At 38.5% G+C, this 20978-nt stretch overlaps 1 protein-coding gene across 1 annotated transcript in view; it reads right to left on the bottom strand.

Moving 5' to 3' along the window:
* The window catches only part of fig4a (FIG4 phosphoinositide 5-phosphatase a), a 43536-nt gene that overhangs the window by 16712 nt on the left and 5846 nt on the right, over window positions 1-20978 (bottom strand). The window contains exons 5-17 of the mRNA XM_035679169.1: window positions 19976-20132; window positions 19238-19288; window positions 18508-18671; window positions 17242-17370; window positions 15060-15160; window positions 13901-14063; window positions 10970-11067; window positions 7772-7905; window positions 6946-7062; window positions 5468-5513; window positions 4872-5020; window positions 4350-4516; window positions 625-763 (exon numbers count right to left, since the gene is read on the bottom strand). Of these exons, the coding sequence (XP_035535062.1) occupies window positions 625-763; window positions 4350-4516; window positions 4872-5020; window positions 5468-5513; window positions 6946-7062; window positions 7772-7905; window positions 10970-11067; window positions 13901-14063; window positions 15060-15160; window positions 17242-17370; window positions 18508-18671; window positions 19238-19288; window positions 19976-20132 (1615 nt within the window). The remainder of the gene's footprint in view (window positions 1-624; window positions 764-4349; window positions 4517-4871; window positions 5021-5467; window positions 5514-6945; window positions 7063-7771; window positions 7906-10969; window positions 11068-13900; window positions 14064-15059; window positions 15161-17241; window positions 17371-18507; window positions 18672-19237; window positions 19289-19975; window positions 20133-20978) is intronic.

Raw genomic sequence — 20978 nt, forward strand, 5'->3', positions numbered from 1 at the left:
CACATTGTTTGCGCATTTTCATGTGTTTCCTTAAGTTGTAGTGTTCAAGCTCTCAGGGCCTCCATTAAAAGCCCTATTTAGATAAGGTGGCTGCATTAATGTGGACAACATATCGGCTGCGGTGGTAAGCCATGAAGCAAACCTCAGGAGTGCCACACACATAATTACACCTTGAGGCCGAAGCACTGTGACCCTTGCTTGATATAGCAATCAAGTGGAACGACCGCAAACACAATAACATCAAAATCCACCCACATGCTCATGTGAACAACCTCGCTGCTCGTGGCAAACATGTATAACCTCAGCTTTTTAAAAAAGAAAGAAACAGCAGTGCAGGTACTAATCTTTGGTGTGGAATTTCCAACTGTGCTATTCAATCAAACACAAAAACACAACAAACATTCAAAACATTAAGAGCAACTGAAAGAGGTATTCTGTGTATGTGTGTGTGTGTGTGTTATGTATCATCACATGTATCCAGTTTTTCGAACACATATTCAGTATATACCTGCATTTGTGTGTTCAGATGTATTTATGTAAGTGGGTTCTTATTTAGATTTGTACATACAGTATGTTTACGGTAAGTAGTTGCATGTTTGTAAATATACAGGTATGTACGTTTACCTGCGTCTGTCTTGGGGCAAGGCCATGGTGTTCCTCTGATGCAGGTAGAAGTCAGTGGGCAGCTCCCACAGGTGCGGCTTGGACTCTGACGGCTGGTAGACTTGGAGAAACAGGTTGATGGCATCCTGTCTGTCAGCATCTGGAGGAGCACAATGGACATAATCATGAAAATATATTGAAAGATAAAGACATAATATATGGTAAATACACAGGAAAGAATTTATAAGGCTACAATTAGTTGAGGAAGTTAACTGAGGGATATGTTTAAATAAATCTGAGTGATTTTTGTATGCTGAAAAGATGAGTTGATAAATCTATTAGTCTCTTACCTAGACGATTTTATTAAAAAGGGTTAGGGTTAATGTTTGTCTTAGCCTTAGTGTATGGGATGTTATGTATTATTTTTGTGTTTAGACTAAAACAAAAAAACAAAAAATCAGCTTGGGCTTTAGAAAATTGTAACCAGCATTTTTCACAATTATATGGACCAAATAGTCTGATTCAAGGTCCAGTGTGTAGGATTTAGTGGCAACAACGGTGCAGTGGCACACTGCAACTCACGGTCTTCATCAGGATGGAGTGTGCTCAGTTTTCATGAAGATGACTCAAGATGTATATTGTACGCTACCATCTGTTATCAGGGAACAAACTTATGTTTCATGATGACAACTAAGCCGCCACTACAGCAACCAAGCAAAATCAATCCACTGATAAAGACCCTGAGATGTGTTGGAAAGCTCTGGAAAAGGCTAATAAGTGATTATTCTGTCAAACTTGTCAAGACATGATGCCAGTATGTCGATGACATATTTTTGTATGTGTGTTACATAATATGGTCCACACTACACAAGTGACATATTATATATACTTTTTAATTTTATGCTGTATTGTCTACATTTATTTTACACTTTAACGTTTTGAATGAATAATGCCTTGGTAGAAGAATTTAAAATGTATTTGTCATTAATCACGAAATGGTTTTCAGCTACATGAGCTTTATCAGCTTTACCAGCCTCGTATTCTGCCACTGATAACAAGTGAGCTAAATTACCAACAAAATCACACTTGTTCATAATATGAACTTTAAAGTTCAGTGTTAAAGACACACTTCACCAGCCAGTCATGTGGAGAAAAAAGAGTAGAGACTGCAGAAGTGCCAATTAATGAATTATAGGTAAAGCTGAACTCATTGAACTATGCGTCCTCTTACCATTAACAGGGATATTACCAGTAATGAACCACCACACTACACAACATGATGGCTGGGAGCGTGCTCAGATAATCTCTGTGAATGTTCATGTGTTCAGCATGGGGCACGTGTTTAGCATGTTGGTGGCATTTAATCCATCCCCCGACTGTGAAGCCCCCGTGCATGCTGCTCCAACAGTCACGTTAGATAATTAGAAACTAAATTGGCTTTTATTACAGCCTGCTACCAGGCCTTTTTCTCTAGGTAATTTTCACCTTAATTTCATTCAACATATCAGGAGATGAGAGTTCTGGATGACATGTGAACATAATATACACATGCAACAGAAATCATTGATAAAAAGCCTTGTCTCACAAGATGTTTGTACAAGAAATAGATTAGTGAATAAATAATATAGGTTTGCAGCCAACACAACCTAATCAAGTAACAGTTACATGTGACACTTTCACCCCAAATCAAATATTTTTGTACAGACATTTCATTTTCAGATTAGAGATGATAAATTTGTTTTAGACATCTGAAAAGGCCTTAATGTTTACTGTGTCAGGATAGCCAATGAGTGAGCTATGAAACAGTCCAGAGGCAGGCCTTACACAGAGTGCATGCACATGTCTGGGAATGTAACAGAGGGGGGTAACATTCTCATAATCACAATGCCAACAGGATGATAATATTTATCATGTTCACCATCTTAGCATGCTTACATTTTTCTAATTGGCACTAAATGTACAGCCAATAGAAAATGTCATTAGTTTTGTAGGAATTTGGTGATAAACCAAAGTAAAGGATCTTGTGCCCCAGTAAAAGGGCAGGTTGGCAGCAGACACCAGCTGGTCCTCAGACTATTTTTCTTTTTCTTTCTCTTCTTTGCCCTTATATATTCTGCAGAGTGCAGAGGCACAACAGGGCAACAGTCATCTTAGTCAACCACTTAAAATCATGAGAGCTGATATATAGGTAATGGCACTACTGAGTGTGCAGTCAAAGCAATATTGAGTACTTGTGTATATGATAGTCTGTGTGTGTGTGTGTGTGCGTGCGCACTGCCACATATGAGCCTCTCCCAAACTTGACATTTCAGTCTGAATAAACAATCTGCTACTTTCCCGGCTCTGCATGACAACCAACCAAAGATCCCATTTTTCAAAATGAAGTGAATGACAAGAGTCGAAAGCAAAGAGACAGAGAGGAGGTTGACTTAGTAGGTCAAGTAGTACAGCTCTATTACGCCTGGCTTAATACACAATAACCAACCTTCTTCTTCATTTCTGTGGCTCCAAATGCTAACCGTTGATGTGAAGCAGTCACCAATGTACTGTGAAAACACCCATGAACATTTTCATAGGCAAACTGCATCTAACTACAAGCTAGGGTGTCATTTATAATTATTAGAAATCCAAACTGCAGGCATAGCAACGCCACTTTATCAAGAACTGATTGGCAATTAGATTCCAGTTGCAAATTGGAAGAGAGAGAAGAACATCAATTCACCCAATTTAAACATTTCTCCAGATAACAATGTCTGAAAACAAATGTCCTCAAAATATGCCTTTTTCACAGCTGTTGACAATAAATTCAGAAGCTTCTATAAAAAAAACAATGCAAATGTCATAGAAATGGCTTTGAACACACTGTTTACCGGCCCTCACAGTCCTCAGGAGCAATGCTGGATATGATAGTGTCTGCTTTAGCTTTAGATGCTGAAATGTGTATGTTTACATTTTGCCATTTTAAAACCAATTTTTATATTTATTTTATATCACAGACTGGAAGAATACATATTGTTGTACAACAATATGATTTTGTATGAACGCTCCATGTAATGTGCTGTGTGACATTTTTCAGGAGCAACCAATCAGAGCTGAGCTTATGTGGTTACAGTCTGAGCTATCTAACTTGCCTTTGCAGTTGTGGCTATTCCTTAGCTTTATGACGTTTTCTTACTCTTACAACGTGTTGTGTTAAATAAAAATAAGTTACATCAGCTCCAAGATGTACGGACTGCAGAGCAAGGTCACACTGTTTCCAAAAGTTTGTCAAAATGTTTTCAGAAAGTTTGTCTCTTTTCATATACTGAGAAAATACTTTGAGTTATGCATTATGAGGACTATTTTAATATAAATATCAGGGGGGCTGTGTGTGTTTATTTATCTCTATATTACCGGAAAGTGCTGCATGTGTTTAATCTACTCCTGTATACATGTATGCAAAGGCTGAATCTATGTTCCTATGGTAACCTTGAACACGAGCGTTCAAGTTTCACAGGGTTTGGTGTATTGGCAAGCTTGGGGTTTAATATGAATGTATTTCAGAATAAAAGTGATGGAAAATGAAGGGGTATGCATAATTAAAATGAGAGGTTAGTAACCTGCATTATCAAATATTGTGGAATTAAGGGAGGGAAGAGGCTTAAATAATGTTGGTGTCATGACAGAAGTCCACCCTTAATTATATTTGTGCATGTGTGTAAGAAAAAGCAATTCCAAGTAGAGGAATGCTTCTGTATGTAACACACCTGAGAAAGCATTGCTGTAGTAGCGTGACAGTGTCTGCATGATGTCTTTGGAGTGTTGAGTCCAGGGAGCGATCTTGCGGTAGGTCTTGACCCTGTGGACCAGCTGGGAGCCGCCGTACTGCAGCGACAAAGTATCTCCATGGTCCTCATACAGCTCCTCAAACAACCTGGGCCACACACACACACAGACACAGATAACACACAAAAAGAGACATTAACACACAGGCAAAATATGGTCCTGATGTTTATCTTGGCTGCTGTTTTTTTTATTAAGGTGAGTTTCGGGATTGAACACAATCAGACACCCACCTGTCCTTAATTATACATAACTTCTAAGCCTTCAATATAATTTTCAAACAGCGTGAGTTATGCATAAAAATTCACCCCACCAATGTTCAATGCTTACATTTTGCCATGGCGCATTGAAGGTTTTGGTCGCTTGGAAGAACAAAACACACACATGCAGACACACTAATATTTTCTTTTGACTGGCAAAATAAATTATAAAATAAAGAGCTTTACCTGACACAGTCAGTATCAAACTGGAGTTTGGGCTTGTCAATCATTCCCAGTGCATAAAGCTGATAGGCCAGCGCACACTTCCCCACCATGAACTGGGCAGTGTTGGTCCGATCAAGACAGTCCACACAGTTGGTCCGCAACACGCCGGTCTACAACAACAAAGATACAGAAACTTACTGACACCACTTAATTTAAGTGGAAAAAGACAACTTTTCAATTTGGAAACAGGCAAAAGCTACTGTAATGATGAGCACTGCATAGGAATAACATAGTTTGAACAAGTAACTACAGCAGGGGTTGGTGTAGTAAGTGCTGGCAATTAAATTACAGTAAAGAACTCATTCTCGGAAGATTACTCACAAAACCCCTCATTATGCAGCTAAATGCATTGGCATAGTTTTGCAGATATAGCAATGAACGCAGAGCCTCTTCTAAATAAACATTATAAACAGAAGCTGTGTCCTAGAAATCTCAATGCTATGAATTCATATGCAAGTTTATTACCTTCTATGATTCAACTGATAAACAGTGTCTTCAGAAAAAAAGGTGAATTGTGAAACGGAAGTTACATCAAACCTGTTTGCTATGTGTCATACCTGAACCCGTCCACTGGCTGCGATGTGTCCACCTAAATCTCCCCACCTGAGAAAAAAGACATTTAATTCAACCTAAAGAATAGACTGCTAAGAAAAGTAAAAATTTCTAGTTTGACATTTTTTTGCTTTCCTGCTGAGAGTTAGATTAGAGGACTGATACCACTCTTATGTCTGTATAAAAATCAAATCTGGCAGCCAGAAAACAGTACTAATGTAAATAAATTACTAATACTATATGTAAAAATGTAAAACCAGAACTTGTTGTTGTTGAATCTGAATTTCATATTTTAGTCCAAGAACAGTCCGATACCGAGACGAGCACTGACCACTTCTGGCTCTAGGTTCTGTCTTCATTAGTTATTTTCCACCAAATTCAATACTACTACTCTCATTCAGCACTTTCTTCTTAAAAAGTGCTTTACAAAAAACAGCAACAGGCAAAGTGAGAAAAACTGCATCTACATTGTTTATAGGGGGAGCCCTGAAGATAAATACAATAGTTGTTGAAGGGTAGGTTTTAAAGTAAAGTGTATCTCAAACAAAGTGTTCTATGAACTCAATGACCTGACCAATGGGCAACTGTAATTTAAGTATCAAGTATGTATGTGTTTTGTGTGAGAAAACATGGTCAGAGGACAGACAAGAGCAGTATGATGAGGAAAATACAATGTTATGAAATCTCCCTGATCAGCTACATTATTGAAAATCTAATTCATACGTGTGACCAAGGCTACAGGTGCTATAGTTGTATTGTATTGTAAGTGTATCTACATACATGCTTATGCAGGATTTGGTTGTGTGTATATGAGAGCACATGTGCATGAGTGTCAAGTGTATTACAAAGAATGTAATAGTGCTTGGTAATGCAAAGAGAGGGTGTTAAATACTGGCAACGGTGTGGTCGTTAGGTTATGTAACAGAATGGTAATGTTGGCTGAGAGAGATTAAGACACGCAGACAATGGAAGAGCCATGCGTTAAGTACATGGACGGCAATCTTCTCAGCTCGTTAGCAGAAAACTCTCTGCGACACAACTGCCATCGGGCAATAATTCTCATTAAAAATTCATATCTGGGGAGTTTCAAAATTAAGCAGTGTCGATAAATGTATGATTCTGAATATGTATGAATAGAAAGTTGGTGATGGTGGTGTGGTCTCGCACATGGTTCCTTTTTCTTAAACTTTTTTCTCACATTGCTGGTGCATAATCGGCTACCCTCTCTCATTTTGACACACTGTGACCTCTGGATATTTAAACAGTTTTCTTGCTTAAAACAAGGAGAACGGCTATGAAGTCCCTAAAGATGTGAGTCATAAGAGATTTCATTTAGGTTAAAGGTTGGCTACATATGGAAAGGTAACGCGTTACAGACAAGGCCTCACTGAACAAAGCTTCAAATCTGCTCCAATAGAGTGTGTGTGTGTCAGCATGCTGTGTTTTTAAGAGAAACAACAGAACAGGATAAGAAAAGGCTCACCTGTCATCTGGTCTGAGGGTATGACAGAAGAAGTCGGAGCAGTTAATGAAGAAACCTGTCCGCTTAACCACGTTTTCTGCTATCATACTCAGACGGTCCAGAACGTTGCACAACTTACTAAGAGAGAAAAAAAAAGGGAAGTTCATATCAATAAATATCCAATTTTGTATGTTTCTGTATGTGTAGCTGAGTTACAGTGATGATGTAACAAACCTCTGGCTTGTGTAATATGCTTATTTATTTCTAAATATATGTAATATATGTAACTTTTTTCAAGGCATTAACAGAAGCCAAGCAAGGCCAAATTCTGGGGATAGTTGTTCTAATAGTGCAACATTTCAGAGATCTTATTTATTTATTTACATTTTGTTGCCGACAATGCTCTATTTTTTCACAAGGTCTTTCAGTTCAATGAAATTGAACTCTGATGCAAAATACGCTGACCTCCACAACACACAATGGGGTTCTGACATTATTGGGAGGCGATTTGCTGTAGCGGAAATTCGGTGGAAAAGTTAGTTTTGTGTTTTTTCAAAAAATTTCAAAATGCCAAATTGGCAAATTCATCATCACAGTGAAACATATAAGATTTAAGAAAAATAAAATATTTTAGCTGTAGTTGTACTGTAAAGGTTGCATGATGTTTAATTCAGCCAAAAAATGTCAGATTTCCAAGATTTCAGTCTTGCTGGTTAAGGGTTACTGACTAATGGCATTTTATTCTTTCCAGGTGAGGTTTATATTTTAATGGCAAATGTACGACAATAACAAAGCTGAGTTATAAGCAAATTTCCCCTTACTAAATTGAAAAAGTTTATGTAACAACCTCTTGGTGTAGCGGGCCATGTCCCAGGCGATGTAGTCGATCCAGTTGTCGGGAGGGAGGAACTGATTCAGGTTGATCACAGCTGGGTAGAGCTCTTCACTCAGAATCTTCTCATGTTTCCTTTTTTCTCGTTTCTGTAGCACAATAGAAAGACAAACATATGTCACATGAACTGCATGACTGATTGCATCACCAAAAAGCGAAGGAGATTTTATATAAAGGTGTGAATGTACATTTATAAAAGAATTCCAGTTGCTTAAGAGGCCCCATGAGGACACCAGCACATAGAGTCAGACATGTGACAGATGTTCTCTCTTTGATGCATTCACAAACATTCATTCAGGTCTTTTTCTTTCTCTTTTGAGTGACTATGGAGGAAATTGAGTTGCAAGAATCAATTTACAGTTACATTTTGCAAAGAAATATGGAATGACAACATAATGACATGTACATTTTGTCAAGTTTGCTGTAAAAAACTGGTTTGCCTATAGCATATACGTCTTTCCTTTGTCTAGATCTCACCGGATTATTTGTGATGTTTGAATAAAGCATTACCAGGATAAGCTTTTTCAAAAATAAGGGCACACAAAACTCCTGCCAGAACACTGATACCAAGTTGCTTTTTTTAAATGTAATTATTATGATCCAAGCCAGTAAACACAGGAAACTGGGCTACCTTACGCAATTTATTTTTCAAAATTTAGAAAAAATGTTTGTAGTGGAAATGGTTTTTCAGGACATCCATTCCGAAAGATGTTGAAGAACCAGTGTGTAGGATTTAGTGATATCTAGCGGTGTAATTGTAGATTGCAACTCCGTCACGTCACCCAAAGCACAAAGACGAAACTACGGAGGCTGCAAAACGCCCCTATCTAGAGCCACTGTTAGGTTTGTCCCTTCTGGGCTACTGTAGAAACATGGCGAACTCCATGGAAGGTGACCTGCAGCGTCTGTAGATATAAACAGCTTATTTTAAGGTAACAAAAACATAACGATTCCTATATTCAGGTGATTATACACATGAAAACAGAATAATGTATGTTACATTTCTGCAAATAGATCCTCTTAAATGTTACACACTTGACCTTTAAACTCATCTGAAAAGCTTTACTGCTGTTGGTTTAACTGCTTCTGAGGTCAAGATATTTAATTAATTGAGGTAAAAAAAAAAATTTAGTGTAGTCACACTGTCACTTAACTTAAAGTTATTTCTCCAGTCACTGTGCCATTTTGACTGATCACCCTGGGTGATAATGGGCTTGGATGCATCATTAGCAGCTCACATCTCCAGCAGCGGCAAAGCAACACAGCAACCAGTCAAATTACTGATGCATCTCCTCTTCCATTCAAGCAGAGCATGTCATACAGTCTGGCACATGCACACACTCGGACAAACACTTTCTAGGCACAGATGAACTAGAGATACACTACACATATACTTACAAAAGCACACATGTTCACAGGTATAAACCAACCAGCATACACATGCCACTAAACAATCATTGTTGTGAGTGTACAAATGTGAAGTCGCAGATCATGCATAATAACCTGAATCTAAACATTCACACATGCACATGTAGGCTAGAGCAGTGCACATTTTAATGGAGGGAATGAGCACTGTAATTATTATAATGTTTAGTTTTGCACAGTAAAAATGGCTTGCTTTTATGCTCTCATCTTTATTCCTCCTACTTAGTTCTTTGTTGGTTCTATGTTGAATGGTTGCTTTCAGTTTGGACAGAGATTTTGATCTTGAGAGATCATCCTCATTAAATTAAAATAATAAATTAAATATGTGGGGAGAGTAAAAGTCAAAACAAAGTGACTCTAATTAAGTTAGCTGGTTGAAAAAGTGATTCACATGCTTGGCCATGTGCACTCCTCCTCTCTTAACATACACACTCAGAAACACGCACCAACCTATGACAAAACCATGAACCCGTCGTGCCGACCCATGTCACCACCATGGAGAGATGGACTGTCATGCTTGCACGGTTAATTGCCAATTCCTTCCTCCTTCTGTCTTCTGTGGGTTAAGAGAGGAAGGTGTAGTGTATAATCAGGGCACCCCCTCCCTTGCTCCCCACAGTTTCCACACATCCATTCCTCACATGGCTGCAGCTTGTGCGGACCTCTAAAGGTCTGCGATTGGTCCCTCATCACAGAGATCCCATTGGGAGTGACAACGTGAGCTTGAAACCAAAGCTACAGAGTGTATGGCTGTGTGCCCAATCGTGTCCGTGTGTGTCTATGCGGAAAAGGCTACGCTACAACACTGGCTCAAATGAAAGATGTCGTACAGTGTTGCACACAGGGATGAACATAAAAAAACGAGTCTCTCATGCAACCTTTTGATTTTATTGTGCATTTTTTAAGATTGAACGGGAGGCATTTTATTAGCATCATACGTTTTAAAGCATCATCATTACTATTTCTTGGAATTTAATTATTTTTAATATTATAAATGTTTTTCATTATTCAAGGGCAGTTTGATAGATGATGAGTTTTTGGTTGGTGCTGATTTTACAGCAACATAATGTAAAGGGTCAAAGGGGTAAAAGCCACGTGTGTCTTTTCAGGTGTGTGCAGTGATGTCCTTCCTTTCATTACTGCTGTGTGGGTTTTCAAAGCAATGCAGAGAGAAATCAATATTCAAGTTAGCATTTCAACTGCTAGTAATCACCCACCACCAGGAAAATCTCTTGTGATGGTGAAATTCTCCACAGGAACGACTAACCCCCAATATCAATCCAGCGCTTGGAACAATTAGCCAATCACAGTGTGCGATAACAACCCGTCAAGTGATTCCACAAACTGGGCATATTTCATCCAAAGAAACTTGAACAATCCACAACTGATCCACATCTGTATCTCACATACACATTTTCTTCCATTTTATATTTTCTTCTGATCTCGTCAGAATTTCTTGTGAAATTTAAACAGAACAGAATATAGACGGGTTTACAAATCCATAGCGCATGATCCTTAACCAGTGTAGATAATAGTGACCTGTTGAGTGGATACCATCTATGACCACACAATGTAGCTCCACAGAAGTAATTCCATATGTCCTGAATGTATTATTTAAAAGTGTCCTTGAGCAAGGACCTTTGTGGCCTCTGCTAAATTGCTCAAAGCATTACAATTGTGTCACATTATTTTTTCAAAAAGGTGTGTGTGTGTGTTTGTGTGTTTTACCTTGACCAGGTTGAGGATGATGATAGGAGAGCCAAACCGCTGCAGCATCTGGTCAAAATGGAGGCCAGCTACATGGGCATATGGGTCAGCTTGGTCCACTAAAAGAGAAGTCAAATGGTTTGTTTATTATTTAGGACATTCAGGGTATAACATTTGATTATGTAGTTTAACATGATACAGTATCTTTCATTTGTTAGTTGAGCTTCTTCTCAAAACTCAAGCTTCTTCACTAAAGTAAGAAAAAGTAAACGTAAGTAGATGAGGTAACTTGTTTTAATAGGGCTAACCTATTTCATAGAACTACACACAGAGCAAGCACATGTACTGCCTCTGGTCCTGCAGAAGTGCCTGTTCACCATTACATGCATTCACATCCATTTTCATTCTTCAACCTATTTAATGGTTAATTGGTGACTCTAAATTAAGTGTGAATGTGAGTGTGAACAGTTGTTTGTCTCTCTACTATGTGACCTCCCAGCAACCAGTCCAGAGTGTACCCTGCCTCCTATTTTAAAATCAAGTTTAATGCCTTCATTTGCCACTCCTGCAGAGTCCCACACCACACCTGCAGCCTGCCATCAAATTGGACCAGTGAAGCAGCCAGAAGAAAGATTAGAGGAAGTAGGTCAGATGGCACCACAGTTCATCCCATACAGTTGCCTACTGGTGTCTAGAAGCCTGACAATACAAACACGAACTCAAGCAGGTAGTTTTCAAGTTAACTCCACTACCAATCCATTATCATTTCGTGAACTGCGTCTACTCAGCCCTCATGTTGATAATGATGATGATGACGATGAAGAAGAGTCGCCCATTAAGGTCATCTCCTTCACAACCAAGACATTCACCCAGTCCAGGGCAGTCATAAAGACATTATATATATATACACACACACTTATGTAACAATAGGTCTTGACAGTCATGGGAGAGATGAGGCAATGGGCAATGCCTGTCTGATATGTACTCTGCATGCACAGAGACTGTCTCTCTACCACGTCTCTGACCTAGATTTGTCTAATAGCTGTCATTCTATGCAGCCCACATCACAATCAAATAAATATAACAACTGCATTGAACGTGGCTTGATTATCTGTCTGACTTGAGCTGCACCCAGGTTTGAATTGTTGAGGCTTCATTTCAGTTTCACAATGCTCACAGTGGTGGTAGACAGCACAGACAAGGCCAACTGAAATTACAATTAAGCCAGTTCAGAACAAAGATTCACAACAACAACTACTTGCAAACCGCCAGTTTACACCAATTCAACTAGACGAGACGGTGTATTGTCCCCATAGCAAAGTAGTCCTATTCTAACTTCCAGCATTTCAGGCGCTGTAGCATCTTAAAATATGAATGAGGACAGTGACTGTGAGTTACTACAGTTGCATTTCTAGTTTTGATGGCATAAACATAAAACAAAACAAGAGGGTTGAATTTGGAGCCGTCAATGGGTGCTCTTTATTTGAGTACATTTGAGACTTTTGTCATACAGACATGGTTGTCCCTCGAACAAACTGATGAGGTTATCCTCTCTTTCCTCCAGTCAAAACTCTGCAATTTTGACCAGCTGACAGTTTGTAACTGACTTGACCAGCTTACTTATTGGCTGTTAAAACCTGATTTGACAAGCTGAGTCGGAGGCAACGCCATTAGCCGGTTTGAGTCGAGCTGAGATGGGCAATTAACACCGCCTCTACTTTTCCCTGCAATGTTCTAAAATAGTTTCATCTCACTGTGAATCTTTGGTCTAAACTAGGTTATCTAAAGTGATCCCTTTTTGCAGTCAAAAATAATGTATAAATTATTGTTAAAAGAAAGAAAAAAAGTCTTTGGGGAACAATTTGATTGATTTATCAGTATGTCACTGTATGTGATTGATGGATAGCGGGGGAACAAACAGATAAAATACACAAACCATTGGCAGACAGTGTTTTGTTACTAGTACAGTGTTCAAGAGTAAGGACCACAGCAGCATCTAAACTGGCTGAAATCACATTTTTAGGTAGGTTATTAAAGGAATAGTAATAATGGGCATTTTTGGGCAATTAGAGTCAGAAGAAAAGATTGATATCACTATCCTGTCTGCATGGTGAATATGAATCTACCACAACTATTTTCAACTGGTTAATGCAAAAAGAGGAGCTCTACATAAAACCAACAAATTAAAAATAAAGAAGAGCACAGAATTTTTTTTTACAGAGCAGATATGCAAACCAAACCTAACATGAATAATTTATTCGTTCTCTCTTGTTGTTTTCTTCATCCGCTCAAATATGTATTAGTAAATGACAAATCTCCAGTGAAGGCAAAACTATAATTTAAAAGAGCATACCAATACCAAGGTCAAACCACATGTACACACACACAGAGTGAAATATAAACCGACGGTGCAAGAATTGGACAACATTTAGGAAATGTCAGATAAGGACTGTCTTTAAGGATCAAAGTGGGAGCAGGATGATGAGGTAAGTTGATACACAAAGGGATGTTAGGGACACGCTCAGTGTCTCTATCTCACACAAGCAAATGTCATCCGGGGATGACTTAAAGGGCAAACTGGGAGAAAAGATTATGATTTGATACAGGCATTGTACACATGCAAGCACCCAATGGCTCCCTGCGTATGCACACACACACACACCAGAAACACACGCAGCAGTCTCCAATGATCATCTCCCTGTAGCCCTGGTTTTGTGTTTTTATCCTCCTTATAATGAGACAAGAGAATGGATACACAGATGAAAACCAAGAAGGGGGTGTCCTGCCTTCACCTATTTATATTCACCATAAAGAGCAAAATGCACATCATCTAAGTGATGATAACGTTTTTCCTACATGATTTTTTAATTTCTTAAACAAATTATTCTGATGCTGGATAGCAAAGAAGGTGCTGATGTTAGAAAAATATGTGGTGTTTAGCAAGAGTCTTACATCGTATTGGGGGTTTTGGCATCATGGTGGAAATGTCCTGGGACCAGTACAGCGGGACTGATCCTCGCACCTGGACGTATGAGGAGTAACTTCCTGCTGTGAAAGACATGACTGAGGCGTCATGGACGATCTGCTCGGTCTCAACTTCATTAGCCACATCCCCCTGCAAACAACAGAAAAACATAAAGAAACAACAAAAAAGGTTGAGAGAACAATCTCACCACACGGTCCATTTAGTTGCTGTTCTGGCCCTTTCCATCATTACATCTTTATCAGTCTCTGTAGATGTTCAGATTTCCTTTTTTGAGCAGTTCAAGAAATTCTCATTGATAGTGAATTGGCAATCTCAATCTTGATCATGTCCATCTGTGGATGAAGACCATGTAATAGAATTGAAAGCTCCAGAACAGCTACTAAACTGTTGCTCCCAAGGAAAATCATGAACTTTGAACTTTTGAGCTTTTAAGACAACATGGATGAGAAGTGTTTAGAAAAAAATGGAAATAGAAATCAATGCCGCTATGAGCATTTGAGCATATCACATGATGTTCATCAAGATTAACAAGTTTTTCTTAAAGCGCTCAAAAAATTGAAATTTGAACGCCTACTATTCCATGACAAGGAAAACTCCATTTGCTGTGGAAGATTGGATCAAAAGCTCATATTTCTAACGAAGCACATATTTTGACATCACACAGCAGGGCAACCACACGGGTAATTAATAATATTAATGAGGGCTGCACTCGCTTTGGCTTCACTTGTCTGACGGCCCTGCTAGCATACACCTAAATGGAGCTGAGCCATCGTTAACAATATTAATTACACCTGTGCTTTTACTGCTATGACAAATCAAACAGGATCCTAAAGTGAAAAATAGTTACTACTTGGCGTTAAACACAATAGCAGGAAACTGAGAGGTGAAAATTGTGCCCAAACTAATCTCAGGATAGCAGTCCAAACAGAAATAGGAAATCTACGTTTGTTCCTCCTCCCTCCTCCTCCCACCACACACCCACACAGACACTCATGCATACTCAAGGAAGAGGCAGCGGGTCAAATTAACCCCCTGTGATCAACCTGAGTCATCTCCATCATCCCAGTGGCCCTCAGCCCTGCCTCCACTATCTATTCTTCCCTGTTGCCTCAGCAACCGCTGTACCTCGCAGTTGGCTCCTCTTTTGAGGAAGCGGGTCCCGGCAAATTTGCTGGAGCGCCTGGCAATGAGGGTGATGTGAACCGGTCGGCCGTAGATCAGAAGCTCTGCAATTGGTGGGTGAAGGAGGAATAATAATACACCACTGACACAAATATAATCACCTGTTTGCAAACACACACATGCTGATATTAAAATACATCATAGTTCTTAATTTAGAATATTGATTTTGTCTTTTTTGTAGTCCCCTACCACTCTCCTAACCACACTCTTGTATTGGGCCACAGTGACAAATTACAACTTTTTTAGCATCTTAATCAGTGGAAACCAAAGATAAGCACTATTAAAATTCTTATTAATATTATTGATGTAATAATTATTATCCTCAAAAGTACATTCAACTCAAAAACAAAGCATATTTGAACAAAAACTAAAAGCAAATTCATGGAGATATTGTGCTGTAGACTGTGGTGTCAATTTTAAAAGAAATCTGTGATTTCTGAAAAACACTGACATTACATTAGTGTAACAAAGCTATGTAATATCAAGCAAACCACTAAATTATAATTTTCTATTTTGGTAGACGAACCATGGCAGACTTCATGAAAACTATTAAAAACAGTAACTTTATTAGAATATTTAGCATTTTCCTTACATGATTTTCCCCCCACAATAAGTATTGACTCAATCAACAAGTATGGCCCAATACAAGAGTGTGGCGGTATCTGTACCTGCAGAAACCCAGCCCTCTTTGTTCTTACTTTATTGTGTTTGTGACGTTTCTGGGCGCCAACTTTAGGCAGTGGGTGTATAGCCCCCAGGAAATAACAGTGGGCAGCATGTGAGGGTGGTAAAATGTAGCAAACATTTCTGAGCATCAATTCAAAACAGTTCCAAATCACAGATCTACAAATTAAATCTACAGTATGAGCATTTTGGGAAAGACTAACAATAATACTAAAAATTCTTCTGTTTCTGCCTAAATTCACTTCTCTTCAGTGTCTCCTCATCTGCTGCACATTTCTACATTTACTCTATCCACTGAGTCTCCTCTTATTGCACCCATCTGTCCTCTTATGCTCACAGAAAACAGCACTGAAGGCCAAACAGTTTCCAGGAATTTTCTAAACTCAAAGCGCCCACACAATGTCAATGTCAGATAGGAGACACAACAATGAGCACTACTGAGAGCAATGTGCCCCTTAGCTTATTTGACTGCTGCAACACCGAAAGACAAAAGCTGGCATAAAAATATCAATTCATCAAAAACAAATTACTGATAAAACATAAAAGAGTTACTTTTTTTTTTACTAAAAGGCAGAAAGGCAACATATTTTACATAGCTTAATGTGATTTATGCAAAGGAGACTTGAACCTAAGGCAGACTTTTACCATAATAAATCAGACTGTTTACTCAGCTCTAGTCAAGCCCAAAGCCACTCTGCAGCAGTAACCCATGCATCAATACCACAAAAGCCTAAAAAAAATTGGGGGAAATTATTCATGTAGAGCCTAATACTAATCCCTGGTATGCAGCTAGTGTCTAGTCAAAACTTTAAAGAAAAAACTACAGTAGCACCGAAGCGAATGTGTAAACGTGTATAGGTGTACAAATGTGATTTGTCTTCAATCTTCAATCCAAAAAGAACAAATGTGTAGTATCTGATTACGTATGCAAACTGTTGCTGCTATTTCCAGGGAGGTAACAGATGGCGAGATTAGCCAAGTGCCGGTGTTTACATACTTGATGACCTTGCTTAATTGTCATGATACTTGTCTAGCCCTACAAACAAAACACAAATTGCTTCGGCACTTTTGTGGTGAATCACACGCTTGCTCACAGTGTAATACACGTGCTCTGATGGAGGCCGCGCACAGTTCAACAAGTGATGCTGAGGCTCGGAGATGAGGGGGAGTGCCGACAAAGGACGACATTGTCAGATTAAAGTTGTGTTTTCTACTCGTGTGTGACTGATCAAAACAATCAGTGCTGACAGATATTATGTCCCAACAAGCTACTCTACAGTTCTTATTTCCCATTTTTTACATTTTGTAAGTTTCTTTTAAAACCCAAAGCAACAAGTGGATATTGCCAATTAAAAAAGCACAGACAGACATAAGTAAAAGCAACAGCCAAACAATTCTCTAATGCACAAACACAACTGATTTGACAATGCTCAAAGGATACTGGACTGGCCACAAAAGCCATGGATTATATACATGAGCCAGTCATGATGCACTATGTCCTTGACTCGCTCCAGCAGCTTCCCGTTCCACACGTACTTGTAGTACGGCTCGTTCAGGAGGCCGTAAACCACTGTGGCGGAAGAGAAGGAACACATAAAACCTCTGGATCATTTTACTGGGTCAGACCAAATTATCAGTTAGAAAGCAAAAAATGGAAAAAAGCTGAGGTGACGCAGGCTGTAGAACAACAGCATATTTGGAAACATTTGTATTAAATTGCTCAAACTGAGATAAAGCTTGTGTTATTGTATTACAATACACACAAATGATAGAACAGTTATTTTTCAATGGATTTTCCATGGACTTTAACAAAACACACAAACCTGCAGCGGAACAGATAACTGACACCTCTGACTGTGGAAAATACATCAACGGCTTTACACCTTTTTTTGTGGCAACAGGGAAAACAATTAGGCTAGCATTAACTTTCATTTATTGCGTGAAAAGGCTTATTCCAAACAAAGTAGCTTAGCTAACACTACATACTTGGTCAAAATTGACTTTAAACTTATTTATCTGACTTTCTTGACATCTGTTTTACTATATAAAGAATTATAATGCCATTGAAATGTGTTTAAAGTTGCAATATCAACAAAACACCATAAAGCGGCAGCCACAGCTGAAGCAAGAGAGATAGCAAAGATAAGATGTACTTTATTTATCCCCTATTGGGGAAATTGTTTTTGCAGTCTTTTTTATTTTTTATACTACCAGTCCACACTCCGTATTGTGGTCTGTGGGACTTGAACCTGCGACCCTCTGGTTTCCAAGCCAAGTCCCTACAGACTGAGCTACTGCATTATTGTGCAAAAGCTAGCTAATGCAATGGCCTAGCCAAAAGTAAAGCTAAATTATTAGATTTTTCATTTTTCCCTTGCTGTTATTGTAATTTTAAATATTAATAGGTATTGGACAGACAGGGAGACCAAGACAGATAGAAATGCATTTAATTCCTGTAAGCTTTAACTTAACTAATAATCACATCAATCAAAATAAATCTTACTTTCTTGAACAAACTAGTTAAACTATACAACAAAGATGATATGTTTTGTGTCAAGATACCAGTTTCCCCTTGCATACCATGAATAATATAAAAAAATATGAAATTAAGCCATGCTCTACTTTTCAGCAGGAGTATTAGGAGGCTTTCTCCAGCCAACAGAACAAACAAGAGGAATATAATGGCTACTAATTAACTTCCACTCACCTTGCGTAGGCAAACCCTCATCTTCAAAGATGTCAAAGCAGTCCTGCTTGCTCTGTGTTTGTACCTCTTCCTCCGCAGAGGATGCTGGTGATGACCACAGTTCGTAAGGCCTCTGCAGCAAAGTCAGGTTGTACTGCAGCGAATGGCTGAGGTCATAGCTGTAGCTGCAAGATACAATGGCAATATAATATGAATCAGGTACAGCATGTACAGTCCCATAATCAATTTGAGATGTGGCCAAACTACAGAAATAGAGTTTTAAACAATTTCAACACGCGTTGTACAATTGGAAACATCAAGTGTACTTCATGTCAGACAAGACTGACAAAGAACTGCTGGCTTTTTTTTAGACTAAATATGCATCAATAGGTAAGATATGTTTTGTTGATATGACAACAAATTGACATAGCGGACATTTGTCAAGATAGAAAACAGGAAAACGAAGTTCAAATAAATCAAAGCCATTTTTAGATGTTTAGACCTCAACTGAACTCTGTGCAACATCACAAATAGCCAGCCGTGTGTCATCTTGATTTTCTAACAAATGTAAGTCATGTTGGACCAATGCTGCTAACAAACAAATAAGTAACCCTGGAGGACAGGTCTAGCAAGCCTCCTCAATGCTTTTATAGATATATTTTATATCTATAAATTATATTTTAAATAAATGACACTGTAACCATGTTTCTTTCTTTTTTGTGAGAGAATTTAGACTGAAAATTTGTCTTACCTGAAGTAGAAGTTGCTGGATAGGTCCACATTCTGAAAGATCCGCACATATCTAGAAGAGCAAAAACGCAAGTTAAACACACATCTGAAATAAATATCACAAAGAAAGTCATCTATAGAGGGAATTTAATAACACATGCTTTTTTTATCATTTAGTAAACTGACGATCCCTTAATAAGTGAAATATTTTATGGATATTTCATATTGTATTAACAAATTGTACAAGTAGCCCAAATAATAATAATAATAATAATTAACTCAATAACTGTAAGAGGTTTATGTAAAACAAGTGTTTTGCATGAATTCTGAGCAGATTATTTCCCGTTTAGGGAACTAATTCTTAGTCTGTATTATTTATTTTTTTAATCATCCACGGGCGTCTTTTTTGACACATACAGTGTTTTCTTGTCCTTCACACTGGGCCATTGTTCTATTAGACAATTTACTTTACTTTACTTCATAGAAATGAACAAAACACTGAGGGAAGGCCTCGTGACCCCCCAGGAAGCTTTGGCGAGCCTAGTTGGGGTCCTGAGCCCCAGGTTGGGAACCACTGTCCTAAACAACTTATTTACAATAGTTTATTTAACTTTATAAAGTGTGCGTTGGAGAACAAATGTGAGCACACACACATACACAAACACTATCTGCCAAAACACAAAATTAAAGCATGACCGTATTCTGCAAACAGCAACCCTGCATGATTCCTAAAAGTTCCTAAAAGAGAAAGCGACAGTACCTTGCTTCGTCAGGGTGTGTAACCCTGACTGAGTCATTGGGGATGTAGATCATGCTGGTGTCTTCAATTTTGTAGATGGAGTGGCCACCGATGTCGGCCATCTTTCTACGCTTGGTGATCAACACAATGTAGTACCCCTCGAGGAAACGTACAAATCCTGTCGAGAATACAATAAACATACCAACTTAAAAATCTTTTAGAACTGCGAGAGTGCATTCAGTATAAAGTGCAGATCTCCAGCAGGCAACAGATGGTGAAACAACTTCTGCTAATTCCACCACAACTGCCAGATGCAACCAGCAGAGATTTGCAAAGTAAAGTCTATTGTATAGTACAGTTTTTATATAGATGTGTGCAAAGGTTTTAATAGTGTTTCTATATAGTGTAGTCTTAGTCTTACTTTAAGATGCAGAATAGTGTAATGGTATTGTAAAGTAGTATCACTAGCCCCATTTATTGTGGCAGTTGACAACAACCAGAAATTTGAGGACCCAATGTCTGGTGGTAAGGTAGTGAGAAGGCTTCCATTGTACAGCATACATCTTATTAGCAGCTTTTAAAGCATGACCGTATCCTGCAAATAGCAACACTGTATCATAAAATGCTATTATAAAAGTCAGGCCAGCCACCTGGTACAGCTGTTAGTAATGTTTAACAAGTTGAGCGGCAATTCAAATTTTGAAAACTAAAAGTATGTCATTGGGTGTAGTTTAAGTTGCTAATCTAGCTCCATATTTTTATACCATTTGAGAAAGTGGGTGACCGGTTCAACAGCAGTGATTAAGGAGAAGATGGGCCAGTCTTAACACGTACCCCATAAGCCTGTTTGAGAGTAAGAAGAGATGTTTTCTTGCTGCCTAGTACCAGAGAATGGACTGGCTGGAGTACTATGTGACAGCGGGCTTCCTATTATTTGGATGCATTTTGGTCATTGAACGTGTGTGTAACTGCATTTATACATAACAACAACGTGAATGCACTACTTTTTGTGTATTGTGTGTTT

Source organism: Morone saxatilis, unplaced genomic scaffold, assembly GCF_004916995.1.
Source record: "Morone saxatilis isolate NCDOM2014 unplaced genomic scaffold, NCSU_SB_2.0 Contig7, whole genome shotgun sequence".
In the NCBI taxonomy this organism is placed as follows: domain Eukaryota; kingdom Metazoa; phylum Chordata; class Actinopteri; family Moronidae; genus Morone; species Morone saxatilis.